The 26,261-nt window shown below is 43.3% G+C and overlaps 1 protein-coding gene and 1 long non-coding RNA gene across 2 annotated transcripts; one reads left to right on the forward strand and one right to left on the reverse strand.

Moving 5' to 3' along the window:
• Positions 1-7,050: 7,050 nt before the first annotated feature.
• Positions 7,051-16,866, reverse strand: POU2AF3 (POU class 2 homeobox associating factor 3). The gene is made up of 5 exons (XM_005901544.3): positions 16,795-16,866; positions 14,897-14,991; positions 10,686-10,740; positions 9,056-9,285; positions 7,051-7,680 (listed from the first exon to the last, which is right to left on the reverse strand). Exons 1-5 carry the CDS (start codon positions 16,799-16,801, stop codon positions 7,315-7,317), a joined length of 753 nt encoding a protein of 250 aa, XP_005901606.1. The 5' UTR covers positions 16,802-16,866; the 3' UTR covers positions 7,051-7,314.
• Positions 10,184-16,808, forward strand: LOC138991020 (uncharacterized). The gene is made up of 3 exons (XR_011467069.1): positions 10,184-10,839; positions 11,454-11,837; positions 16,717-16,808. It is a non-coding gene; the product is annotated as an uncharacterized lncRNA (long non-coding RNA).
• Positions 16,867-26,261: the final 9,395 nt, after the last annotated feature.

Consider the following 26,261-nt stretch of genomic DNA (forward strand, 5'->3'; position numbering starts at 1 on the left):
TGCTTACTTCATAGATACCCATACACCATGACACATAAATGCACACATGTATAAAGGGTGAAAGCTGCATAAGATTTGTAGTCTAGTTAACAGCATTGTACCAATATCACCTTCCTGATTTTGCTATTGTACTGTAATAAAAAGATGTCAGTCACCATTGAGAGAAGCTAGGTGAAGGGTGTATAGGACTCCAAGTATTTAGTATTATTTTTGCAACTTCTTGTACTTTGAAAATACAGAGTTGAAAAAATTCCTAATGCCCAAATTCCACCCCAGAGATTATGATTCATTTGTCCAGGGCTTGGATATCAGTGTTTTTCAAAACCTCCTTGGTGACTGTAATATGCAGCCACAGGGTTCAGAGCTCCTGAAATAGATGATATCTGGAATCCTTTCCAGCCCTAAAATATTATCAGCCAAATTAATCTCAACCCTTCCTCAAACTATTTAAATGTTCAACGCGTAGGGGTCATTTTTATTTTTAAGTTTATTACCCACTGCATAAAGGTGTTCTTTAATTTGTCCTAAAGTTACCCCTTGTCTGAGTGACCTACACTTTCATTCTCAAGCACTGTCATCCTCTAGCTGGATCTTGGAACTGCTGCTTCTAACTGATGTCCTTTCCCCAGGTTTCTTGCCTCTGCCATGGTTGACATTCATGGGCAGCAGTTCATTTCTCATTCACCCTAGACCACAAGCCCCTGCTTAGATGTGGCCAGCTCTGCACAGGTCTCACCAGATAAGGGTGAATTAGGCAGGCCTCCATTTAAATTCTCTTTACTTTATTCTCTGTACTTCCACCCAAACCTCTATGGGGAACCAGACTTTCCTGAACCATTGAGGTTAATCAATAGGAATTATAACATGGGAAATGAAAGATTCAAACCTAATGCTGAATGGGACTGTGCTTGGCATTTGAAAAAGAAACAAAAGCACCTCAAAGTTAAATCTCTCACAGGGAGTCCACTTGAGGATTTGCCCCTGTTCTAATGCTAAATCCCCTGTCCTCTGATGAACAGTCTTTTCAGAGAACACACATTTTTTGCACAACCACAGTGAAATTGTTACCCTGTCCACCTTTAGGGAAGGTGTCATCCACGTACAAATTTATCTCTTTCAGTTATAGGGCAATCCTAGTAATTGAGTAACGCCCAGAAGAGCTCTTCTCAAAATCTGGCTTATTCAACCTCGAGTTACACAGCATGGGAGAGATGTGGGCTTCGCTAGGACAGATCTCTGTGGGCTTTGACAGGTCTAGTCCTGACAGGCTAAAGGCGAATGTTTTCTCTTTGCTCCTGATCACCCAGGTGTAAATAAACAGATGTCTCTCTCTCTCTCTCACATACACATATTTTCCAGGGACCAAGTGCACGTTCTCTATCCATATTAAGCAAGAGAAACTGTTTTCTGAATGGACACAGATTCCTGCCCTCAATGAGTTTAGAACTTTATTATTGTGCGAACCTATCTCCTCTCAGATTTGTTCATCTTCCAGCTCCTACATCTTGCCCAGAGGCCTACCGGGAGTAAGAAATGGGTTACGTTCCCTGCCTTTTAAAGCACAGAGCCGCCTAGCCCTGAATACCCTGCACCCCTGTCTTGCTGCACTAAACTCTAGTCTTTAGGGCTTTGTGATACCACCCCCCTGACCAACTCTTGTTTCTCCAGCAGGGCATCTGTATTCTTCATCCATATGAAGAAGCGAGGAAGTGTGAAGGTTAATTTTCTTGAGCAGCCATGCCAACGTTGTGCAGGCATCACAGAGGGTTTGAGGATTTAGAAATCGTTGTAAGTCCATGTTTATTTTAATCTATAATAGTCAGAGTTTTCATTGGCTTTGATTCTAATTTATTTAACCTTCATCTTTCTAGAATGAATAATCACTTTAAAAACCATTTTCTACTGAAAAGAGGCACTGCATGGCCCCTCTCCTCAGCTCTGCCTGGCTCCATCATTCCAGTTATCTTTAATTGTACCTTGCTCTCTGATGTCTACTTGCAGTCTTAGGCCAGCTAACAAATGTCACTGCTCTGGGCCATTGATCGAGGTAATGGTTTCCAAATGTTTACTCCTTTAAACTTTATCTCATCTCTCTCAGGCTTTAAGGTTTGACCCTAATATAAATTTCCTAAGAATTTGAAAATCAGTTCATGCCCATCCTCCCAGTTTTAAATTTTAAAAATCACATCCTTATTTCTTGTGTGTTTTTAAATTTAATTAAAAATTTTTATTAGAGGATAATTGCTTTACAATGTTGTGGAGGTCTCTGATGTACATCAGTGCAAATCAATTATCATCATATTTATATGCCCTTCCCTCTTAAGCCTTCACCATGATTCCGCACCTCTAGATCATTACAGAGTGCCAAACTGGGCTCCCTGTGTTACATAGCGGTTTCCAACTAGCTATCTATTTTACACATCAGAGTGTATACATGTCAATGCTTCTGCCTCTCTGTGCCCACTAGTCCATTCTCTACGTCTCTCTTTTAAATTTTTGACTGAATTTTGAAGGCATGTAATCAGTCTTGCACATGATAAGCACTTAATCAATATTTTGCTTTATTAATGTTCCTAATGGTTCTGAATGGACTTTCCTGGTGGCTCAGACGGTAAAGCATCTGCCTACAATATGGGAGACTCGGGTTCAACCCCTGGGTTGGGAAGATCTCCTGCAGTAGGAAATGGCAACCCACTCCAGTATTCTTGCCTGGAAAATCTCATGGACGGAGGAACCTGGTAGGCTATAGTCCATGGGGTCGCAAAGGGTCGGACACAGCTGAGTGACTTCATTTTCACTTTCAAGGGTTCTGAATAACAAAATTATTCATTCATTTGAACTTATATTTGTAACCTTATTAAATGTCTCTGTGGTATGAGGAACTGGCTACAAATATTCGTGTCCAGATACACATGCAACTTTTAGGGCAAAGATCAAATTCCAAATAGATTATTCCTCCACGTCTAATGCATGGAATGCATGCTGAGACTATTAGAAGGTCTGACTGTGGCATCAGATAAACAGAATTTGAGGACTCTGTCTTGATTTATAGGTTGTGTGACCATGGGCAAGTTATTTCATCTCTCAAAACAGCAATTTTATCATTGAGAAAAATGAGACCATTATAGTGTCTATCTTGTGTGGTTGTTTGAAGATTAATCGAGATAGGGCCCACTGCATTGGCCCACAGAAAGAACTCAGTCCATATAAGCTATTATTAAAGCTTCTGAATTCTTCCAAGTTACAAGGGAACAATCCAGACACGGAACATCAGTGTTATTTCATTTTATTTTTAATTGGAGGATAATTACTTTACAACATTGGTTTCTGCCATACATCCATATCAGTGTTTTAAGTGTAGACAGAGGACCACCTAAATCAGAATCAACCAACGACTTACTGAATGAAAAAAAAAGAATCAACTTAGATACATTTAAACAGGCAGATGCCTGGGCCCTACCACTGACTTACTGATCATGCTTTCTCACACCGAGGTGCTATTGTTCAGTCACTCAGTCCTGCCCAAACCTTTTCGACACCATGGACTGTAGCACGCCAAACTTCCCTGTCCTTCATTATCTCCTTGAGCTTGCTCAAATTTATTTCCATTGAGTCAGTGATGCCATCCAACCATCTCATTCTCTGTTGCCCTCTTCTCCTCTTGTCCTCAATCTTTCTCAGTATCAGGGCCTCTTCCAAAGAGTCTTCACATCAGGTGACCAAAGTATTGGAGCTTTAGCTTCAACATCAGTCTTTCCATTGAATATTCAGAGTTGATTTCCTTTAGGACTGACTGGTTTAATCTTGCTGTCTCAAGGGGCTCGCAACAGTTTTCTCTAGCACCACATTTTGAAAGCATCAATTCTTCGGTGCTCAGCCTTCTTTATTGTCCAACTCTCACAACTGTATGTGAGTGACTATTGGAAAAACCATAGCTTTGACCACGTGGACCTTTGTTGGCAAGATGATGTCTCTGTTTTTTAATACCCCGTCTAGGTGTGTCATAGCAAGGAGCAGGCGTCCTTTAATTTCGTGGCTGCAATCACATCCACAGTGATTTTGGAGCCCCCCAAAATAGAGTCTGTCACTGTTTCCACTTTTTCCCCATCAATTTGCCATGAAGTGATGGGGGTGGATGCCAGATCTTCGTTTTTTGAATGTTGAGTTTCAAGCCAGCTTTTTCACTCTCCTCTTTCACCTTCATCAAGAGGCTCTTTAGTTCCTCTTTGTTTTCTGCCATAAGGGTGGTGTCATCTGCATATCTGAGGTTATTGATATTTCTCCTGGCAATCTTGATTCCAGTTTGTGCTTCATCCAGCCTGTACTCTGCACAGAAGTTAAACAAGCAGGGTGACAGGTTAAACAAGCCTTGACGTACTCCTTTCCCAATTTTGAACCAATCTGTTGTTCCATGTCCGGTTCTAACTGTTGCTTCTTAACCTGCATACAGACTTTTCAGGAGACAGGTAATATGGTCTGGTACTTCCATTTCTGTAAGAATTTTCCACAGTTTGTTGTGATCCACACAGTCAAAAGCTTTAGCATAATCAATGAAGCAGAAGTAGATGTTTTTCTGGAATTCTCTTGATTTTTTTTTATGATCCAACAGATGTGGGCAATTTGATCTCTGGTTCTCTGCCTTTTCTAAATCCTGCTTGAACATCTAGAATTTCTCAGTTCAAATACTGCTGAAGCCTAGCTTTAAGGGTTTTGAACATAATTTTGATAACAATTGTGAAATGAGTGCAATTGTACAGTAATTTGAGCATTCATTGGTATTGTCTTTGGGATTGGAATGAAAACTGACCTTTTCCTGGGCACCTGTATTTTATCCAGCTTCTTAGGCATCTATTGATGAGAAGCGTTCTGGGCTGTCTCAGAGCTGCTGTGCAGCTCCCATGTCACTGTGTGAGCTGCAGTGGGTAAGAGGCTAGGTGGACTGTGTCCATTGACTTTGTAGCGTGTCAGGTGTTCTGTGGCCCCAAATTTTTGCAAAGATCTTAAGGACCATTTTATATGCTTTGTGCTCAGTCATGTCTGACTCTTTGCAAACCCATGGACTGTATATAGTCTGCCAGGCTCCTCTGCCCGTGGGATTTTCCAGGTAAGAATACTGGAGTGGGGTGCCATTTTCTATTCCAGGGGATCTTCCCAACCCAGGGGATTGAACCTGCATCTCTTGCATCTCCTGCATTGGCAGGCGGATATTTATCCACTAGCACCACCTGTGAAGTCCATTTTAAAGTTGGAGTTATTCATCATAATACACAGTAGAGATTTTAGCTCTTGTCTCACATTTTTAAAAAATGAATCTTTTTCCATGTCAGATTTAGGGGAAAAATTAAAGGACATGTGAAGAAAGAACCAGATACAAGGAAGCAGGAAGTGCTCTCAACGCTGCAAGGTCACCGATTCAGAAAGCAGAGGATAGAAGTGGGGAATGAAAAAAAGAATGGCATCCAGGAAAGAGATTTTGGTGCCAACCACTGGACATCTGTGTGTTCTTTGCTCTTTGTCTCTTTGGGGCAGCTGCTGGGGGTGGGTACAAGGTGTGCAGGGGCTTTGGGCTGTGTGCACAGACATTTGTTGACAATAGACCAGTTTCAGTTTGGTTTGAAACTATTAAAATTTTATTTTTATTGGTGTCTCAGAAAGGCAGTGATTGTTCTGTTCCCCTGGCACATCTATCCCAGAGGCAGGTTGTAACTCGTCCTGTTTGCCCAAGCCTTAGTAGAGTCCCCAGGGAAGGGACAGTCAGATGGTGTCAATTTGAAAGCAAATGTGTCTCCTGATCAAAAGAAACCCACTGAGGTGGAGGCTTGTCACCTTCTTCCCCTCCATCTTCCAGCTCTTGTGCTTGGCACCTTTTTTCCTGTGGACAGTCCGACCCAGCTGGAAAGCTCTGACTATTTGTAGGCAGCTGGGAACACAGTTTTGTGTCAACAGGGAGGTTGGGGTTTAATGGAGAATGATTCCTCAGGCTCCTGAGCAGTCTTTCACAAATGGCAGCTCAAACGTTTCACCAGTGGAGAGTAGGGAGCACTTCTTGGTATTTTTCAGACCCAAGCGCAGCCACTTATTGGCTGCGTGACAGTGGGCAGGTGGCTTAACTTCTCTGAACCTCAGACTTCTCATTTTGCTATCAATGTTATTGTGAAGATTGAGATGATGTGTGAGAAGATCAATAGACAATTCTGGCACATAGGAAGGGCTCGGAAAATGGTAGCTGTGGCCAGTACCAGTGGTACCAGTATTGCTTCCATTGTGCTGAACCTCAGGACATGGAAAATGCCCCCAGACCTCACTGTGAAGATGAAGTCCTGTGCCTTCATGCCCTCAACAAACAGGATTCAACAGTATAGTTTAGGACAGATAGCTTTAGTAGCTCCTCTTCACCTTGAAAGGCAGTTGGCCTTGTTCAAACAGATTAATCAGAGGAAGTTCAATTGTAAATAACATGGTCAATCCTATAAATCAATCTGTAAATAAGTGATGCATATTTAAAGACCTAAAGCAGAAATTCAGAAATAGAAAGTAACAAAGAATTCTAACCTTTGTGGTACATCAACTGCATGGCAGCTCTCAAGAGAAAGATTAAGTATTTGCCCTGGAAGTTTACAAAACAGGATTTGGGGTATGAAAAGAATTATCTACAGTTTAACCCTGCTGTAGGTATGATGTGCTTTTGAGGCATCTTAACCTTCCATTGACCACTGATACACGTGAGGAACTAATGATTCATACACGTCTTTCTCTGATGTTACCCCAAGATGTATACACTCGTCTAGCAGTGGAGGCTGAATGTCCCGCTTCAGCCATCACAGCTGTGTCTACCCTCCATGCCCACGGGAGCCAAGGCACCTCACCACATTAAAATAATTTTCAATCTGTGAACAAGTGGGATTAAATACTAAAGAGTAATTCTTGATTTCCAGAATAACTTGATATTATTCATATCAGTTGGGGAATGACTAGTGGAAAATTTAAAAAACAAGCCAACTTTTAGTAATACAAAATTATTTATTAGTTAAAAAATTATCATTTGTTCGTTACACACAAAAAAGTAAAACAACCGAATGTTCCCTACAAAAATTTTAACCGTTAAGCATACAAAGTAGGAGTGGCAGTATGACTGAGCCTAAGGACTCTGTCTTGATGCCTCAATTAGTGTCAGAAAACCAAAAACGGTGACGTGTAAACTGCACCTGTGATATTTTGTTAGCAGGTTGTATATTTTGAGTTGTCATCTAGAGGTGGTCAAAAAAGAAAAAAAAAAAGATGTACACGTCATGTTCCAAATAGGCGTCATTTCTATTAACTGTAGCAAATGTCCCAATTTGTTTCCCTCTTATAGAAATCACTGCTTGCTGCTGCGGAGGGAGCGAAATTCACATAGTCTGTGCTGGGGTAGGAAAAGCAGTCTGAGGCTCTGAAGGCGTCCAAGCGTTCGGCCTCACAGGAGGCACAGCAGCAGATGGAGGCGGGGGAGAAGCTGTCATACTGGGCGTGCGCGGGCGGGTGAGAGTAGGTGTAATCTTCCGACGGGTGGCCGCAGTTCCTGGTGTCCAGCTGCGGGAGAGCGGTGTGGCTCTCCGCGGTGTATGAAGGCAGCTGAGCAGGACAGTAATTGTAGTCTAAGGAGCCAGAGAGAGTGGAGGAATCCGAAGGCGATTCTGGCGTCTAAAGAGATGAAAACCAAGGACCAAAAAGCGTGATAAATTAGACAGGATTAAAAGAACTGAATAGAGCGGATTTATTAACTCAGAGTAAAAGAACATTAGGGGTAAAAAAAAAAAAGCATAACAAAACCATCCGACCCAACCCAAATCTGCAGAAGTAATTTTATTTGCTGGCTGTGTGATTTCATGACACCACATTCTCTATTTACCTATTTCTTTCCCAACAATAAACTGCCCTGCTTCACTGGCTTTCTTTGTTATAAGCATACTTTACAGGATGCTTTGTTCTTGAAACCACAAAATCCCATTGTGCGTGGTCACCTGCACATCAAATATTGCTTGTGCCTTGATGTAAGGGGCAGGTGGCACCCTGGATGTTTCTCCACACCCTTGACTGTGGAGAAGAAGGTGAATACACAGGGAGAGCTGGGATCCTCACAGAGCCAGTGTCTGGGAGGCTCCAAGACTCCAAACTCCTGTTATAGGCACTAAAGTCTTGTCCTCTGTGGAAAAAGGTACTTTCTGCTCCCTCTTAAGCAGGTCCACGATTGTTACTGAGAAAGCCTAACTTGGGAGCTGGAAGAGAAGTGGATATTTGGGGGGCCCTGTGTGTATATCCTGTAGAGTTAATTTCTTATCCCCTTAAAATTCACTTATTTACATGGACTTTTGACAAACCAAAAGCAAGAAAGAATTTACATTAAAAAAACCTGTTTTTAAGGTTTTTAACAGTATCTAAAAGACATCTTCAACAACTGGTAACTACCAATGGAAGCCTCACTCCATTTAAACTGATAACACATTTTCAATAATTTAAGGTCTGATATGAACAGACAATGTAAATGTTTTCAACTATTAGGGCTTCATTTTTTACCAACCATCTCAGACTAAAATGGGCTCTTATGCCTGTACCAGACCAATATGACCAGTTAGGAGAGCCAATTAAGTGTCAAAATAAAACAGAAATAGCTCCTTATCAGATGACAGTTTGCCTTGTTGACACAGCCTTAATTCCATTTTCTAGAACTCAAAAATCCAAGGGCCATTGTTTAAATCAGTAATTTCCAACAGAGAGAAGTCTGAATTTTACAGTTTAAAAACATTAAATGAATATTGCCAGGAAACCTTTTTATGGCCACACACCAATGTACTCTGGGCATAGCTGACTCAGGAAATCATGATTACACGTGTTTCCAGAGGTTTTTGCCCTTCAATATGTGGCTATTTCTACCTCTGTTGGGTTTTACATCAGTCTTTGCTGGCTTCCTGGATGATTTCCTTGTTGATAGCGTTTGTATGATTTCTCACGAGATGATACAAACTCTCTGCCCCATAGTAGGCAATAACAGGTTTTGTAAAGAACAGAGATAAATTACCAGGCTCTGGTTAAAGCAGAAAGGGGCAGCTTGGAAGCTGTCTGGGAAATAGTGTGGAGTACTTTGCATGGAACTGAGCGAAGGATCCGGGTGTGTCTCTGGCTGAAGGTAGGAATCAAATATCTGGTCCAGAAAGCCTGGGTTTTCTTCACAAGAAACACAACTGGAAAATTCTCGGGGTTGGAAATAATTGGGTGTGGAAGGAATTGGTTCAGGCTCAAAATACAGTCCTAGAAGAAAAAGGAACAGGAGAGGTTTTGGTTTAAAAACCGCACTTACATATTTGAATGGAGTTCTAGTCTATATTCTGAATATTTCCTACATCTAGAGGGAAAAGGGGAAAGTTTGAGAAAAGTAAATAGGCAGGCAATTTGGATTTTTAAAGTTGCCTTAGTTAATTCAAGCCCAGTGGAATGAATCTGATTAATAACTTGGAGATTTATTCAGAAGGTGAAAAGAAAAGAACGGTGATCCAATTTTTGTCCAACTGTCACAGCCAAGCTCAAACTTTCACTGTCCACTTTCTTGGACTATAAGCACCAACATCCAGCCCCTATCTGCAGTCCACATGAACCTCATCTCTCAAAAGTAAACTGTAGAGTTGCTTCAGGCTTTAAGAAAACTGATGCCATGGCAAATAATCCTCTTGATCTAGGGTTAATTGTTTTCTAAAAGTTTTCACACTGAGTGACGAACTGAACTGAACTTATATTTTGAGGAGTATTATAAATGGCAACACAAATCATAAAAGGGAGAAACCAGGAATACAGAATACAAACTAGTATTGTTTTATATTACAAAAGGCAAAAATGTTTCCTTAGTGAACACATTACGTTACACGTGATCAAGGAATTAATCTAAGTGCTTAAATACAAAACAAGAATAGCTCCAAAAACATGACTCCTTTTCCATTTTAGTATTAATAGGCCCCAATTCTGATTATTATCCTGAAATGCTCAAAGAAGATAGGCTTAGAGGAATGACGGAACACTGGAGGTTTTGAAGTCTCAAGGCTCCTTTAAGGTTAAGTTAAAGTGGCACATTCAGTGGGGAGTTCCCATAGCGCAGGTTTCCTTATAGATGACCTCCCTCAACTCTGAGCTGCGAGTGGCATGGGTAAGAGTGTTTATGCAATAGCGTTATTCGTAATGGGCTGAGAAAACACACTTGTTTGAACTGCTTTCTGGGAAGAGAGTAAAGGAGGGGAGGGAAGCCCCTGTCGGCTAGAAACTAAGTGAAACAAGAGCAAAGGCATTATTCTAGGACCTCGGGATGTCCGGTTTTCCACCTAATAGTACACTTAAAAGATAACAGGTTTCAGAAAGCAATTCTGATCTTTTAATCAAGATTAGTTACTTGGAAATGAGGACCTGGAACTAATGTGAGGAACAAGCTCTTGGGACAGAGTAGATAGCAGAGAATACAGTTCAGAAATGAGGACAAAATGTTGCACCTGTTTCCTTGCTGGGCTTATATTTGGAGTCACCATGCCTTTTTTTTCACCTTCTGATTGGTTGGATTCCAATTAAATGGTGGTGCCTATCTTAACCCCTGAATCAAGTACTAAAAGCCTTTCGAGATGGACTTTTGCAAGTGTTTTTGAGGGAATTGTAAGGCTGGCTGTACTGACCTGCAGAAGATGGTGGGACTGGGTCTGAAAGGTGGACACTGTTGCCTCCGGACTGCTGCCAAAGCAAGATGACCACAAAGCAAAGTGAAATAAGAGTTCTTTAAAGGGAAAGCTAAAACATTTTGACATGAACTATGTTGCCTTCTACTTTAAGGTAAGCCAGATCCTTTCTTCTAAAAAAACTTGCCGTTGTGAAATACAACCGATGTTATATCGTATTCATATTCAACTTTTATTTTTGCTTGGGGATTTTTTTCTAATGTCTCCCACTTAAATTTTTATTAATTTTGATAAAAATTAATTTAAATTATTTTTATATTACATAAATGAACAATTCAAGAAAACTCAGTAGAGAGTCTATTAAACTATTTAATTTAAAATTAATAAGGACTAACATTTATTTAATCCCAACTAGCTATAACTCAGTCAATCATTTTCCTCAAAATTTTCTTACACTATCTGTTGGCTTAATCTTGGATAGCTTAAAGTAGTCACATGTTCTTCCTAGCTATGATATAACAGAAAATATTTTCTTAAAGTTGTAGTCAGTAACCTGTAGCTTATCTACATTGTAGTTAATGGTTGGGAAATATTTTACTTCTCTGGACTTTTTATGCTATCTTCTATAAAATTTGCTTTTTTTCACTACAATAGATACCTGAAGTTTACGGGTCTGTTCCTTTTAACTATTCAAAGTAAAGCAGCCTGTGTCTTCTGGTTAAATTAATAACTGTACTAATCGAGTAATTTAGGACTTTTTTATTTTAGGTTTCAGGTGGTGGCTTTAAAGTTTAAAGGGACCAGCCAGCCTTGCTCCGAGAGTCTGTGCCAGGAAGCAGAGCTCCGCATGCCTGTCTCCTGTCTCGCGGGGTACACTCACAGCTGTACACTGAGCCCCTGGGAGCCTGCACACTCAGTCGCTGCTGAAATAGGAGGTGGTGTTAATTTTGAAAACGATCCATGCTGTAATGTCATGAACCAGGAAGCTGGAATCCTTCACCAGCTCTTTATGCAAATATTTGGCTGGAGCTTGAGCTCAAGCACTTGGAAGGAGTGGGTTTTAAAAACTCGGCTTCATTGTAGAGCTCTCGTTAACCCCATTCCTCCCCCGGAATGGTCCCTTTGTAGACCTCCCCAGGTTATCTCCCTCAGGTATGTTTACAATATCCTACGTGATATTATCTCGCTAGTCATGGGTTCACTTTCTACTCTGCTCCAAGAAAACAAAGACAGTCTCCTTTCCCTAGATTTCAAACAGCGCAAAAATCCACAATCTATGATTTATAAAAACACATCATCTGTTTAAAAAAATTAATAGTAGAAAAGGGTAAATTATGTTTTTTGGTAAGTACTAATTCAAGTTTCTCTTTATCCTGTAGGTGAGAGAGTTATGTGTGTGTGTGTGTGTGTGTGTATGTGTGTGTGTGTATATGTGTGTAGGGCTGTTTGTAAACGGATTCTGCTGAAGTAAGTTTTTGAAATTGACAAATCTGACATGCATGTGTGTCTCCTGGCACTACTGGATACCTTAACATTTGTCTCAATCTATAACTTCCATCCAGGATTGCCTTCTTAAAATTTCAAATTGTGGATACTACTCTGTTTTTACAACAAATTATGATAAATTTCTTCCTGCTTTACATATTTGATAAAAAAATCAATTCTTTCCTTGGCTTTATGCTTCCCAAAGGTCTCCTTCAACCACTGAACAAATTGGAGATGATCTCTGTTAAACCAGAAGCAGGCATATATACACTATCCCCTTCTATGTGCCATCCATGTCTACTGACTATACCTCCTAGGCTTCCTAGAATCCCAGATCCTTCTGCTGGTTCCCAGTGAGGAATTTTACATCTGACTCTCATAGTTAAATCATCTCTGTGTTACTCCTCCATGCCTGTGAGGACCTGGGTGGATATCATCTTCCAGAAAGCAAAGTTGGGGCCAGCTCTGTCCTGCATGTTCCTGCAAGGCACTGGTTTAGAAGTACTGCTTGATTATTTTTCAGAGAGGAATTCAGAAAAATTTAGATAAGTCAAACTGCTCTAGGGAATAGATACTGGTCAGATACACAAATGAAATGTTTCAGCCTTGCTTTCATTCCAGCAGCTAGCTAACAGGGAAACAGTGGCCAAACCAACCCTGAAGTGGCCAAGAATAATACAGTAGCCATGTGCAAGTGGTGCTTCTCCAGGTTGCAGCTGGAGCAGAACTGTACAAGGTCCCAAAGCCCCCTAATGAAAGATTACATTTTGTTAGGAACATCCTGATGATTTTTTTTTTCTTTTTTGGCATCACTAGTATATCCTAGTTCCTTTGTTCCTGGTTTTATTAATTTTAAAATAATCTCTGAAATAAAGGAGTTGGTAGTTAAGGCTACAAGACTCCTGCTCAGTACAGCTGGATCTGCAGGAATTTAGGGAGCCAACAGGTGGGAAAGTTTTTTTTTTTTTTTTTTCCAAAGAATAAGCAGGTCTTGGTCCCACTTTTTGCTCTACCATTAGCAACTGTAAGGCTTTGAACTTTAGCTGTAATAGAGGCATACAGATCCCTGATCCACTCACCTCTCCTGGTTATTATAAGAACTAAAAGAAATAGTGAGTGTGCAAAAGTGCTTTAAAAGAACCACTGGAAAGCCCTCTACAAATGGAAGAAAGTTTAAAACTTTAGCATGAGCTGAAGTTCTACATATGGAGGTACTGACTTCGCATGCATGCTCACTGGCTCAGAAGTGTCCGACTCTTTGCAACCCCACGGACTTCGCAACCCGCAGGCTCCTCTGTCCATGGGATTATCCAGGCAAGAATACTGGAGTGGGTTGCTATTTCCTCCTCCAGGGGATCTTCTTGATCCAGGGATTGAACCTACATCTCCCGTGTCTCTTACATTGGCAGGTGGATTTTTTTTTTTTTTTTTTTACCACTGAGCTACCTGGGAAGCCCACTGACTTGACATCCAGCAAATATAAAATTTGTGCTGCCCATGCCATATCACAGCAACCTCTAAACTCTGAGCAAAGGGTGTGAGTGAACACTAGTGAATATCTGGCTTTTAACTTCTGATTCTAATTTTATTTTAGCTACTTTTCACAAATAATAATAATGACAGCTAACATGTATTGAGCACTTTCTAAGTGGAAAGTGTTCTTCTAAGTGTTTATGTGTAATAACCCATTTACTCCTCACAAAATCCCATTATCTCCAGCTTAAAGATGAGGAAACCGAGACATGAGAGACTGAGTAACTTGCTCAAGCCTTCACACAATGGAGGAACTGAGGTCTGAACCCAGTTCACTGGTTTCAGAACCTGTGTTCACCACCGCTACAGCATCTGCATCTTCCCTAAAAGGCCCATTTTATGAACTCAGGCATTGCACACAAACAGCACTGGACACAAACACTGTTGTGGGACAGATGCCAATAAGCTGAAGACAGGACCAGTCTTAACACTGGCAATATGGGCCCATCCTTCGTATCTGAATCTACACCCAAACCAACCCAAAGGCAACTGTGTGATCAAGGGCTCTAATTGCCCTCTCTTGGGGGAACCACCCTATTTATTTGGTTCTGCTGCTGAACATTCTTGCTAGTATCTTCTGCTTTAGGATGCACATAAAGTGGTAGGTACCCTTATGACTGCCCAGGTCTATCTCATAACCCGGAACTGCTTAAGGCTTCATCACATATAAGGAGGTGGTTCTATATCCCAAGCTGTCTCCTCTGAGGCTACACAGCCCCTTTCAGCTAGGTAATTTCAGTGCTTGGGATCAGAAAAATGAGGACAGAGAGTGTGGTGGGGGTGGGGGGGGGGGGTAGTGGGGGGGGTTCCATGGAGAATCGTAGGTTCCATGGAGAAGGGCTTCCTAAAAGGACATTTCTGGGAGAGATTTCCTTTGCCTATGTGAGGGCACATACACTATCTTCCTACAGAATAAGAACCTACTTACCTACTGGCTGCTTCTCTCCCTGCATTGGACCAACACGATTGACTATGATCAGTGAGGGCTGGACTCCCCCAGGTCCTGAGCCCTACAACATGTCTGTTCTCTGTGGTGAAGTGGGATGAAGGTGGGCACAGATGTTGTAAGATCAGCTAAAGAAGGCCAGGTCTGGGGATGGTGATGGGCCCAGGGAGGCCTCCTACACTTTCCCAGACACAGGGCAGAATGAAGCAGAACACCATTTGGGAACAAGTGAAGGGTTTATGCTTACGGTTCCCCCTGAGGCTGCCTGGTGTGCCCTTCTCTGCTGCAGCAGCTCCTTCACTGTGATCTTCACCCGGACACCTTGATACACCTTAGGTTTTTCTGGGGAAAGGCAACTGAGTCAGTGGTCAAGGGTAAGGTCTGCAGTGTCAGGCAAGGGTGTAGGGGTCTTTATAAACTATGGCATCTAACGCCAGATCTCTAGGACTGGATAACACAAAGAGAATGCTAAAAGGCAGATGGGAAAGAAACTCAAATTCCTCAAACTTGAAAGGATGAAGAGATTACCATGGGCAGGTTTCAGGGCCCCAGTGGAAACAGAACCTATGGAAATCTGTGGGCCCACCCGCCCCAGGCTGGGCACAGGTTTTTCTGCTCAGGAACGTGGAGACCAGTCTAGGGAAGCTCTCCTCCTTGGCTCAGTTAGGGAAACCCAGGGTTCTGGTCTGAAAGAGAGACCGGGGGAGGGGCTGGATGCATCAGCACTGACCTAGCCCACCCGACTCCCACTCCAGTGGAAGTTCCGAGTCCCTTCCTTTCCCACGGGACCAGTCGTGGCTTCTGGGGAGCCTCTGACTTCAGTGTGCCCCTGGTCTGGAAGCCAGCCCTGGGGCAAGCAGCGAGCGGGTGGGGTTTGGCCGACCCTGGGCCCTTGGATCGGCGAGGAGCTCATTAGGCTGAGCCCAGTAAAGGCACCAGGCTTGAGAACTGCCCCCCTCCCTCCCGTCTTTTTCTCCTGCCTCCTCTCTCCTTGCCCCCTTTCTGCGCCTTCGCCTCTTTCCCGCCTCCCTCCTTAGGCCCCGCTCCTGCTCGCCCCTTTTCCCGTCTCTCCCCACCCCCTCCCTTTCTGAGGCTGGCATTTCCCGGCGGCGCCCAGACTCCAAGTCGAGTCCGCGCAGCGCGAGCCCTGGGGAAGCGTGCGGGGCGGCCCAGGACCGCGCGCTCTCGGCAGGGAAGCCGCCCTCTAGAAGGGGCCGCCCGGGGCTGCCCGGCTGCCGGGAGAGGCCGAGCGCCCGAGGGGTCGGCGGGGAGGGCGTCCTGCGCGCCGGGAGCTCGGGGCAGCCGCGGCCCCGAGTGGCGGGTGGGGGGACTCGGAGCCGCGGTGAGTTGGTCGGGCCGGGCGAGCGTTCGCGGGGAGGTGGGCGAGGGAGTCCGGGCGCGACCCCGGCCCTGACCTCGACCCCGGAGTGCGCGAGCGCGGGACAGGCGCGCGGGGAGGGGGCGGGCCGCGCAATCGGCGGGAGCGCCCGCGACCGTGTCGGGCCGCCAGCGCCTCGCCTGGTCACTGCTGAGACCGCCGCAGGACTGGTGGGAGCCCCCGGGACCCGGCCCCGGGGGCTAGACGTCTCCCCCCGGAAAAGGAGGTCCTGAGTTCGTCGCCCAGACCCAGGGGATCCGCATCTGGCCCGCGGGGCTGGGTGCCGCACCCTTGCCGCCATCCACCGTCTCCCGGAGACTTCCTCCCCGGGTCCGCGGCCCCAGGAGCAGCGAGTGCGGCCCGGGGTCCGCGCAGGAACCGCCACGGCCCGGCTCTGAGCGGCCGGCGCGCGTCCCGGGCTCATCGCGAGCCTCTAGCTCCCCCCGCCGCCGCTGCTGCGCGCGCAGAGTTCGCTCAGCCGACAAGTCCCAGGGTCACATCTGTGGCCAAGTGAGAGGGCCGGTGGTGGACCGCGGGACGCGGACCGCCACGGCGGCCAACTCGGTCTCTGGGCCTCTGCCCTGGGGACCAGGCGCCGAGTGGGAGCGGCCACAGCGTGGCCCGTGCCCTCTCCAGATCCCGGGCTCCTACTTGCATGCCCTGACTTTGTGCCTCTCTGTTCCATGCAGGAAAAGTCGTGGAAATACACCCGTATCAAAACGCCCCTCGCCCTCGTGACCCTACCCCAGAAGAAGCAGTCGAGTTACCCGACATCGTGGTCAGCAGAAGCTGAGGCGGTGGCTGGATGCTGCAGCTGCAGGGACTCAGCGTGGAGGAGGGCTCCTGTGCAGGGGGAGAAGCAGAGATGCAACATTTTTAAAGTTTCACAAAGCATCCAGCTGCACCCAGGTTCCTGGAGCAGGAGACAAACAGAATTAATGTTTTATACCTTCGGGTATAGGTTTGAGTTTTTTCCCCCTCATGCCAAGTATTTAAAACCTCTAGAAACCCATGATTTGACAATCAATGATTGCGCGATACTTTCAATTTGAATATTCAAAGGCTTAACAAAATGGACTATCTTCTGCAGAAATCCTGCACACAGGCACCCCAGGGAGAGTCCAGAGAAACAGGGAGTGAGACCCCTTTGGGTCCTGACCCTTGCTTTTACTGTATTTTGAGCATTTTGCCCACCTCCCCACAGAGAGAGCAGGAATCCTCAAAGATGCTCTGTGTTTCTGCCTCAAAGGGAGCTCTGGGATCCATGAGTGACCTAGGCTGCCCTTCATGTCCACCTGAGCCAGACTGACTGGGCTGACTGGTTTCCATCTCCTCAGTCTCTGTTTTAAGGGAAAATCTCAGGTTTTGGGGAGTGAACATGGCAGCCAGTAGGTATGGCCTGGCAAGGAGTCACTCTGTGCCCAGGTTGCAGGCTGGAGGCCTGCAGAGGCCTTCGCTCTGTGCCTCATCTCCTTCTGGCCCCGCCTGGCCACGTGCCGGCTTCCCTCCCCTTTTCCCCCGCTCTCTGTCTGTGCCCCAGACACTGGGGTTTCAGTTCAGAATACCTGCACATTAAGACCCTTTGCTCCTCCCCACAGAGCTGGGGATGCCTCTGGGGCCTCACCCTCTGGAGAGTGTCTGAGTCTGGTGGTTTTTCACTATGAAGTTCCCTTTTTGTTTTTTTTCCTCTCCTTTTTCCCCTCTGGAACCACCCCTGCCTTTTGGCCACAGGAGCGTGTGTTGAGAAAGGATGATAAGCTTGGCTTCTGCTCACTTTAGCTGAAAGGATATGGATTTGGGTTCAGGCCTTCACACTTTGGGTGAGAGGTGGGAGGGCTTTGAGGTCAGCTGCCCCTTCGGTCCCAGCCTAATCCCCTCACAAATGACCTGAGATTGCGCTGGGTTATGTTCTCCAACCACCTGCTGTACCTTTTCTCTGTGATTTGGAAGCTTGAGAAGATATGAGTGGCCCAGAGAGCGAGTGGGTGCCAGGCCAGATCCTCTCCTAGCCCCCAAGGGGAGGCAGAGTGGAATTCACTTTCCGGGTAAGCCAAGACATTTCCATGTTGCCAGGACAGGCAACACTTATAGGCTCCTGTTCTTTATTCTCTGAAATGCATAAAGTAGATTTGAGCATAAAAATACCCAGATGCTCTGGGATGTGTTGGTTGCAGGGTGGAGCACACAGAGTGGAGAAAGGAGTTCTCTAAGAGTGACAAGACACCAAGAGTGTGATGGGTAAGTTGCCTGACAAGTGGAGCCATGTCTCCGGGAGGAGATCAGGGCTGGGGACCCTTGAGGTGGCCCCTGGCAGTACATTTGTCACGAGTCCACCCGGAATCTGTCAGCTCTGGAGCTTCTTTCTCCAAAGGCACTGAGCCTGTGTTTTCCTGATGGACCTCAGGACCAGCCTGGTGAGGAGGGGAAAGCCACCGGGAGTTTAGAGAGGAGAGCCCCTGTTTCCTTTCTCCATGCCCTGTTGTGCATGGGCATAGCCCTTCTCAGGAAACAGTGAGTCAAGCAGCGTAGAATTAGGGACAGTCTCTTGTCCATCTAGCTTCTTCCATGACTTCTTTTTTGCCCTCCTTTTTATTTTATACTTATTTTCTTTTGGCTTGCTTTAAATAAAATCTTCTCTTGCACCTTTGTGTTATTATTTTTTTTCTGGGTTTCTTTTTTTTCCATCTCTCTTTTTGTCATCACTTTCCTCCATTCCTTATCTGCACTGCTGTTTTTCTCCTGGGCTTTGTGTGTGTGTCTGTTTTCCCGTGTTCTGGGGCACTGTCTCAGTTTTTCAGGCTTAGTCGCCTTCCTAATTTCTCCTTTTATGTGGAGATGGGCGGGGATGGCAGGAGCCATAGAGTGCCCTTAGCGACATCATGGAAACTGATGGTGGTGACTGGTTGCCCTTTGGAGAAGGCAGGCAGGGCTGGGTGAGAGGTGAGTGGTGTGGAGGCCACAGGCTCTGTAGGGACAGCAGAGACTTCTCTGTCCCTTCCTCCAGAAGCCTCTGCGCAAACCAGAGCAGCAATTCTGGGGGCTTCTGCATTGGCCCCTAGCTGAAGTGATGGATGTTCCAGTGCTGTGGCTGGCTAGCAGCTTTGGAAAACTGATTTCCTTAGGCTGGAGCCTTGATTTGAGAAACAAGGCCCCCCTCCCGCCTCAGTTTGTAGCCTAACATTAAGGAGTTTGGTTTCCACTGTTTCTATAATTGCAAAACCCTAGCACAGATACTTAAGAGCCAGATACCACACCTGTAGAGGTGAGGGAGCGTTCTTTCTAACTTGCGTTCGTAAATTCTCCTTGTGGGGCCATGTGAGTCTTGTGGCCTGGAGCAGTGAGCTCGGTTCTGAGACCCCATAGCCTTCAATGTTCCTCATGGACTTTTTAGAGTTTGTTCTTCACTGAGTGTTTGTTGCATGTTACGCACTAAATGGTAGAACCTCCCCAGATCCAAGACGAGGAAACGGGGTCAGAGGGATGAGCAACACGGTCAAGATTACTGAGCAGGTACATGTAGGATTAGGAATCAAAGTTTCATAAATCCCTTACTCTTAACTATTATAGTTATCTCCCTGATCTTTTATAGCAGACGCTTTCAAACTTTTTAGACTTCAACCTACGACTAAGAAATTCATCTTACACGTTCACAAACTATAACAGTATTTATATGTTTATAGAATAAATTTTCGTGGAACAATGTACACCTATGCGTGTAAGATGTTCTGAAATTTTCTGTTTCATCTTTTCCATCTCATATTATTTAGGAAAAATCTATGTTGATTGGGAGTCGCTGAGATAATATAATGATCCGCTGATGAGTTGTGACTAACATTGGAAAATACTGGCTGTGAGACATGCAGACCCACTGGTCAGAGCTTTGAACAGCACATGCTGTTGCGTGTGGACAGTGTGTGTGCTGTCTGCTGTGCTGTTGGCATGTGTGGGGAGGCTGGGGCAGTGCAGATACTGACTGGAGAGTGGTCTGTAAACACTGGGGTCACCGGAACCGAGAAGAGGCTGCCTGGAGGGGAGGAGGAGCTGCTAATTATGCTAATGACAGCTTGTGTGCCTCGGACTGGGAACTCTTCTTTCTTGCTGGGGGCATGTGCTGTGCTTAGTCATTCAGTCGTGTCCAACTGTGTGTGACCCCATGGACTGTAGCCCTCCAGGCTCCTCTGTCCATGGGGATTCTCTAGGCAAGAATACTGGAATAAGTTGCCATGCCCTCCTCCAGGGGATCTTCCCAACCCAGGGATCAAACTCAGGTGTCCCACACTGCAGGTGGATTCTTTACCATCTGAGCCACCAGGGAAGCCCAAGAATACTGGAGTGGGTAGACTATTGCTTCTCCAGGGGAACTTACCAACCCAGGAATTGAACTGGGGTCTCCTTCATTGCAGATGGATTCTTTACCCACTGAGCTACCCTCATGGTTACCTGCTAAGTGTCTGCCCTGAGGTCCTGATCATCCCTTTGGAGTTTTTAGTAAAAGACTGAAAAATAAAATGTTGTGGACTTTAACAGTTTCTCTTGCCTCAAAATGTAACACAGGGTCCTGATGTTTTGATGTTTAAAGGGATCTCTGAGGTACTGAGACAGACTTGGCGTGTTTTTCAAACATCCCTGCTGGTGGTCGTCTGGCCTAGCTCTTGGGGTCAGCTGTAGGCCTGTAAATGAGTCTTAAGGAAATGGGAGCTCACTGCATGTCAGGCAGCCTGTTCCACTGCTGTAAATATAATGATCACTGGCTGAGCAAAATCCAATGTGTTGTGTTAGTCGAGCACCATTTACATGCTTGGCCTGGTATCAAGCACCAGGAATACAAAGACAGATAGTCCTGCTTTCTGCCATCAACTGCTTGGTGAGTAATGTGGATTACCTGTTCTCCCACTTCCACACTGCTGCTCCTTCATTATGGGTCTGTCCAGTACATTCATTGGTTCATTCATTCATTCAACAAGTGTATAATGATGACCTGCTTTGACCAGGCCCAGAGCTAAGCCTGAAGAAGTTATCACACTTCTTCCACTCCTACTGCAAACCTTTTCTTTTTGAGGTTCACCATCCATAGTTTCTCTAAGTCTTCATGTATTGCAATATTTCAGATCTCTGAGCCACTGATCTTAGAAACTCTTAGTTGGTCCTTGACTGTCTTGAAGTCCTGTAGCACCAAAATAATGGGAATAGCATACATTTCTTTTTAAAGTTTTAAGCTGAATATTTTAACTGAAAAGTTTTGCAGGCTTTTGTATGCAAATGACACTGTAAAGCATTATATTTTCCCCCCAAAGTAGGAGATTTTATTAAATTACACACATTTGACACATGGATATGGAAAGACTTTCAGTATAAGAAAAAGAAGGAGTTTATTCCCTCTAAATTTGACTATGGCTGTAAATTCTCTTTATTAATGCAAAGTTCTTTTGTCATTCTTACTGAGGAACACTGTTACCAAACCTGTGGGTAATATCAAGTTCCAGAAATATGGAGGAAACAAGTACTTACTGGGACCAGTGTGAATGCTTGCTTGGTCTGTATGAAAATGACCAGGAAAACTATTATACGAAGGTTATTTAATGATCTGTGGTAAGTGAAACTCTTTCCATAAAAGAGATTCAAAGTTTTTACTTTTAGAGACTTCCATGGGGATGAGCATTGGATAGTTTATCATTTAGGAAGATACCATCAAATTCTTCTTGAAAAGCTCGTCTTTTACTTAAAACATTTTTATTACGCAACATTTAAGACATACAAAAGCATTGAGATTACCACGATAAAAGCCTATGAATATATTATCAAGGTTAAGAAATATTATCAAGGCTAAGAAATAAGTAATCACTCATTTATGTTTAATTTTTTGGATTTTTCCACCTAAGATATTTGATTGAGAGAAGGCTATCGATTTTCCTAAGGTGAAGAGCTAATTCTTAGATATTATTTGTTTTATCCACATTTTTTCCTTTCAGAACTTGGACATTTTTTACCTCTTTTCCTTGTAATATACTGACAATTGCATATTGCAAACCCACATATCTTATTTATCAGAAATTATGAATAAAGGACACTTTAATATCAAAGATCAAATAAGTCTCATCATTTACAAATAAGTATAAAAGATTTTCTTATTTATTTAATCTGATCTTTAGGGATTCTAATTCTTAATCTATTTATCATATTTGTTTTAATCACACCAGATATAATACCAAACATTGAGTAACTTTTATTTCTAAGAATTCTCAGTAATATTTACAGTCTACATAGATCCTAAATGAATTCATAAAACATTATCTGTGCTACTTCAAAGGTTCAGTAATTTTCCTTGTTAAAGACATTTAAAAATACAAAATCAATCATCTTAAATATATTACCAGTAAAACTCAATATCCAGTACTGCCTGGATTTGCAAAGAGTATGACTAAGTTAAACATTAAACCTGGTGAGGATTTTCTTATACATCAGAACTGTCATCCACGGTGTTGGGATCTAAGTTGTTATTCATCTTTGTGGTATCATTTTTGCTCAATTTAACAAAGACTAACGGAACACCTACAGCCCGTTGGACGCTAAGTCAGCTTCTGAGGACACAGAATTGAAACAATTAGGAGTCTTTTCCTTGATGAGTCTAGTTAGAGAAGCCTCTTTAGCCAGAGGGTACAATTTTGCACTTAACCCCTCAAGAGTCAGCATTTATCGAGTATGGTATATAAGAGGAACAGGGTAATATTGTTTTCAACAGAAGGGCTACCTGATAAAGAACTTAGTGACAGAATATAAAGCATGAGTATAGGGACTTCCTTGGCAGTCCAATGGTTAAGAATTCACTTTGCCATGCAAGGGACATGTGTTTGATCCCTGGCCAGGGAACTAAGATCCCACATGCTGCTGGGCAACTAAGCCAGGGTGCCACAACTGAGCCCGCACGCCTAGAGCCCAGGCTCCGCAACAAGAAAAGCCTTTGCAATGGGAAGCCCATGCGACACAGCTAGAGCAGCCCCACTTGCTGCACCTAGAGAAAGCCCACACGCAGCTAGGAAGACTCAGTGGAGCCAAAATAAAGTGAAGGAGTAAATAAAAAAATTTTTAAAAGAGGATAATTTTAGTAATTTTTTTTTGTGTAGAATGACTATAATGTAATGTGACTTAAACCCTGGACACCAATTGTTATTTCAGTTCTTTAAATATAACTAATGTTTTATTTTTATGAATGTATTATTTAGATTTACATAGTAAAAATGGATCACAGAGAAACTACTAATATCTTTATACACACACACATATAAATATACATGCAAATATTTATTTTACTATTGGGGTTAGTAATTCTTTTCCCTTTGTGGAATTTTCTTACAGTACTCTAGTACTAAAATCTCCGCCTTTTCCACTATAGTGCCATCATATTGTATTAAATATTAACTGAGCTGTAGCAAGTCATAATGCTCATTTACAAGAAGTTATTAAATAAATGAGGTAAAGCTATTGTTTTCTTCTCTCATTCTTTGGGATTTGTATAGTATTATAAGAGAAATACAAACACTTTGAACTACATACTATAATATCTGTATTTAGTGATTTATAGGCAATCGCCTCTATTTTAGTTTTTGCATGGGCAAAGTTTGCTTTCCATTTTTTGCGGACATTATCCTTCTAGGGAGATTTCTTAGCTTGAACTTGATATCACCATCTCTGCTTACTTTGTTTATTTTAAAATTGTCATTGGGGTATAATTTATTTACATCATTGTGTTAGTTTCAGGTGTACAGCAAAGTGAACCAGTTATACATATACATATATGTACTCTTTTTTAGATTATTTTCCCAATAGGTCATTACAGAGTATGGAGTAGAGTTTCCTCTGCTATACAGCAAGTTCCTATTAGTTATTTATTTTATATATAGTAGGGTGTATATGTCAATCCCTCTAATCTCTGCTTATTTCACATCTTAAGGGACCTAAAAGGGATGGTGTTTTGAACCTAAGCTCTTAAATTTTCTCTCACTTCCCCAGGAAAGCTGTGAGTCTGAGAAGAGCAGGTCTAATAAGGAGAGGAAAAGGAGAAGGTGTATTTTTTTTTTTTTTTGACATTGTGCATTATTACAGAAAGCACAGTTAGTCTCTGGAGTGCTCTAGGAAACAGAGAGTACTTGAATGGGAAATGGAATAGGGCAATAGAATTAACTTCCCTGACATAAGTTTATATCTTGGTTTCACTTTTTAACAAGTATTGTAAATTCCCAGAGCAATAAAACAGAATTAAATGAAAATATATGCAGTATAGCAATGCATTGTCAAGCTAAATAGGATTCTTAAAAATTATTTACTGTTTGGAATTATTACTGCCATTCCCCACTCCACTTGGCCTTTTAGACTGGGGAACTGAAAAGGACACTAACCAGCCTATGGGCTGGTGCGTGTCTCCTTTTTTATAAATTAAATTTCCCAAACACTATGAAAGGACTTGTGTGCTCTAAGAAGGATGTAGACACCACTGGTCACTGAGCTCTACTTATCTGAGAGCCAGGTTGTGAGAAGAAGAAGATGACAGGTGAGCAGAAAGCAGCAAACCAAAAGAAATAAGCATGCCTAATATTTAGTGTTATAATCAAATCAAAATTAAAGTTACAGGAACATATATTTATGATGTACACATACATGTATAATATCTGTGTTGCGTGATACTTGGTAACACACATAAGCAGTAGATGACTGTAATTATTATCAATTTTATACAGTCGATCTAGAAAAGTGACTTTAAGACCCTTCCTTGTGAAGGCTCCTGTACCTCCAGGGATGGCCAGATCTTCTCCTGATGAGGGGCTTGTCGTCCAGGTATGAGTGAGGCTGGATGACAGATGGCTCTGCCAAAGATACTGGTAATCAGGACTAAGTTCTCCAGTTTGATCAGACTGCAGAAGGGCAGCTCCCTCTCCCATTGTAGAAGCTACCCCCTTCCACAGTGGCTCAAAGTGAATACTGAGTGAAGTAAAGATTAGGCTGTGGGAAGGAGTGTGGGAGGAAAGAGTAGCCAGGGGACCTGGGAGAGTGCAGTCCAGCAGCTAATGACCACCAGTGCTCCTTCCATCAGTGCCTGGTCCTCTGAGGATGCTCTCCCAGGAGTGGGGTGAAGAGTGTGAATAAAAGAGGCTCCTATTCAAGCATTTCTGTGGGGATGCCGCAAATTAATTGTGTGTTTGCTCAACCAGAATATACTCTTGAATGCCCAGAGAAGGAGGAACATCAATTATTCACTTCTAAGTGTGCACTAATATCTGTTTTTGACTTTCTAGACTTCTAAACAGAGCATGGGACCCTGTCACAGAGGATGCAATGGAAACTGTTTTGAGTGGCTTTGGGCCCCTAGGAGATGGAGATGCAGGGAAAAAACATTGGAATAGGATAAACCAGAAGGGTTAGAAAAATGTGATGAAGGGAATAAAGAAAGGAAGATGGTAAGAAGACAAAAGGAAGATTCTGGGTGTAACCTGCGGAGCTTGAGACAGGCTTTGCCAAGTTAAAGTGTGTGCAGGGTGTTTATGATGGGCTTGGCCTGCAGACAGGCATGGTACATGGTGGGAATTACTGTGAGAGCTTAACTGGCAAAGGAATCCAAACCAATCAGACTTATATGAGACAGATTGAGGCTTCAAATGTCCGTTTCTTCATTTATACAAAGTAAGACCTATATATTTCTGACCAATGAGCCACCAGCAAGGTCTCTCTTTAAATAGGAGGTGTGTGTATACCTGACACTGTCCTTCTTCAGAGCCCCTTTGCTTCTGGTGTTCTTGCCGACAGTCCAGGCCTGCTGTCTGTGTTTTCCTTATAATGCATGCATTCTTATTTGATTATAGAATGTCCATTTTACTAATCCACTCTGAGAACTGTTGGTGTATTCCATCAGAGAAACAATATCTAGCTTAATTGCTCAAAGAGGGCATTGGTCAAAGACAGTTTTTGGCCTTTATTGTTTTTTGGATTAGCCTAATTTTTGGACATCTTGGGCTTTAGTGCAGAGTCAAAACCATGTAGTTATGAAGCCAATAGTGTCCTGGCTTCATCCTACTTTAATGACAATAAAGCATTTTTTTTAATGGCATCACATTTGTTACTTGCAAGTTATTATTTGTAAGTCCCTGTAAGGTGAGAAATGTATGTAATACTTCACACTTTATAAAGTCACATGCTATAAAGTGCATTTTGTTTTTTGTGCCCTAATTGATTTTATACCCTATAC

The sequence above is a fragment of the Bos mutus genome, chromosome 15 (assembly GCF_027580195.1).
Source record: "Bos mutus isolate GX-2022 chromosome 15, NWIPB_WYAK_1.1, whole genome shotgun sequence".
NCBI lineage: Eukaryota > Metazoa > Chordata > Mammalia > Artiodactyla > Bovidae > Bos > Bos mutus.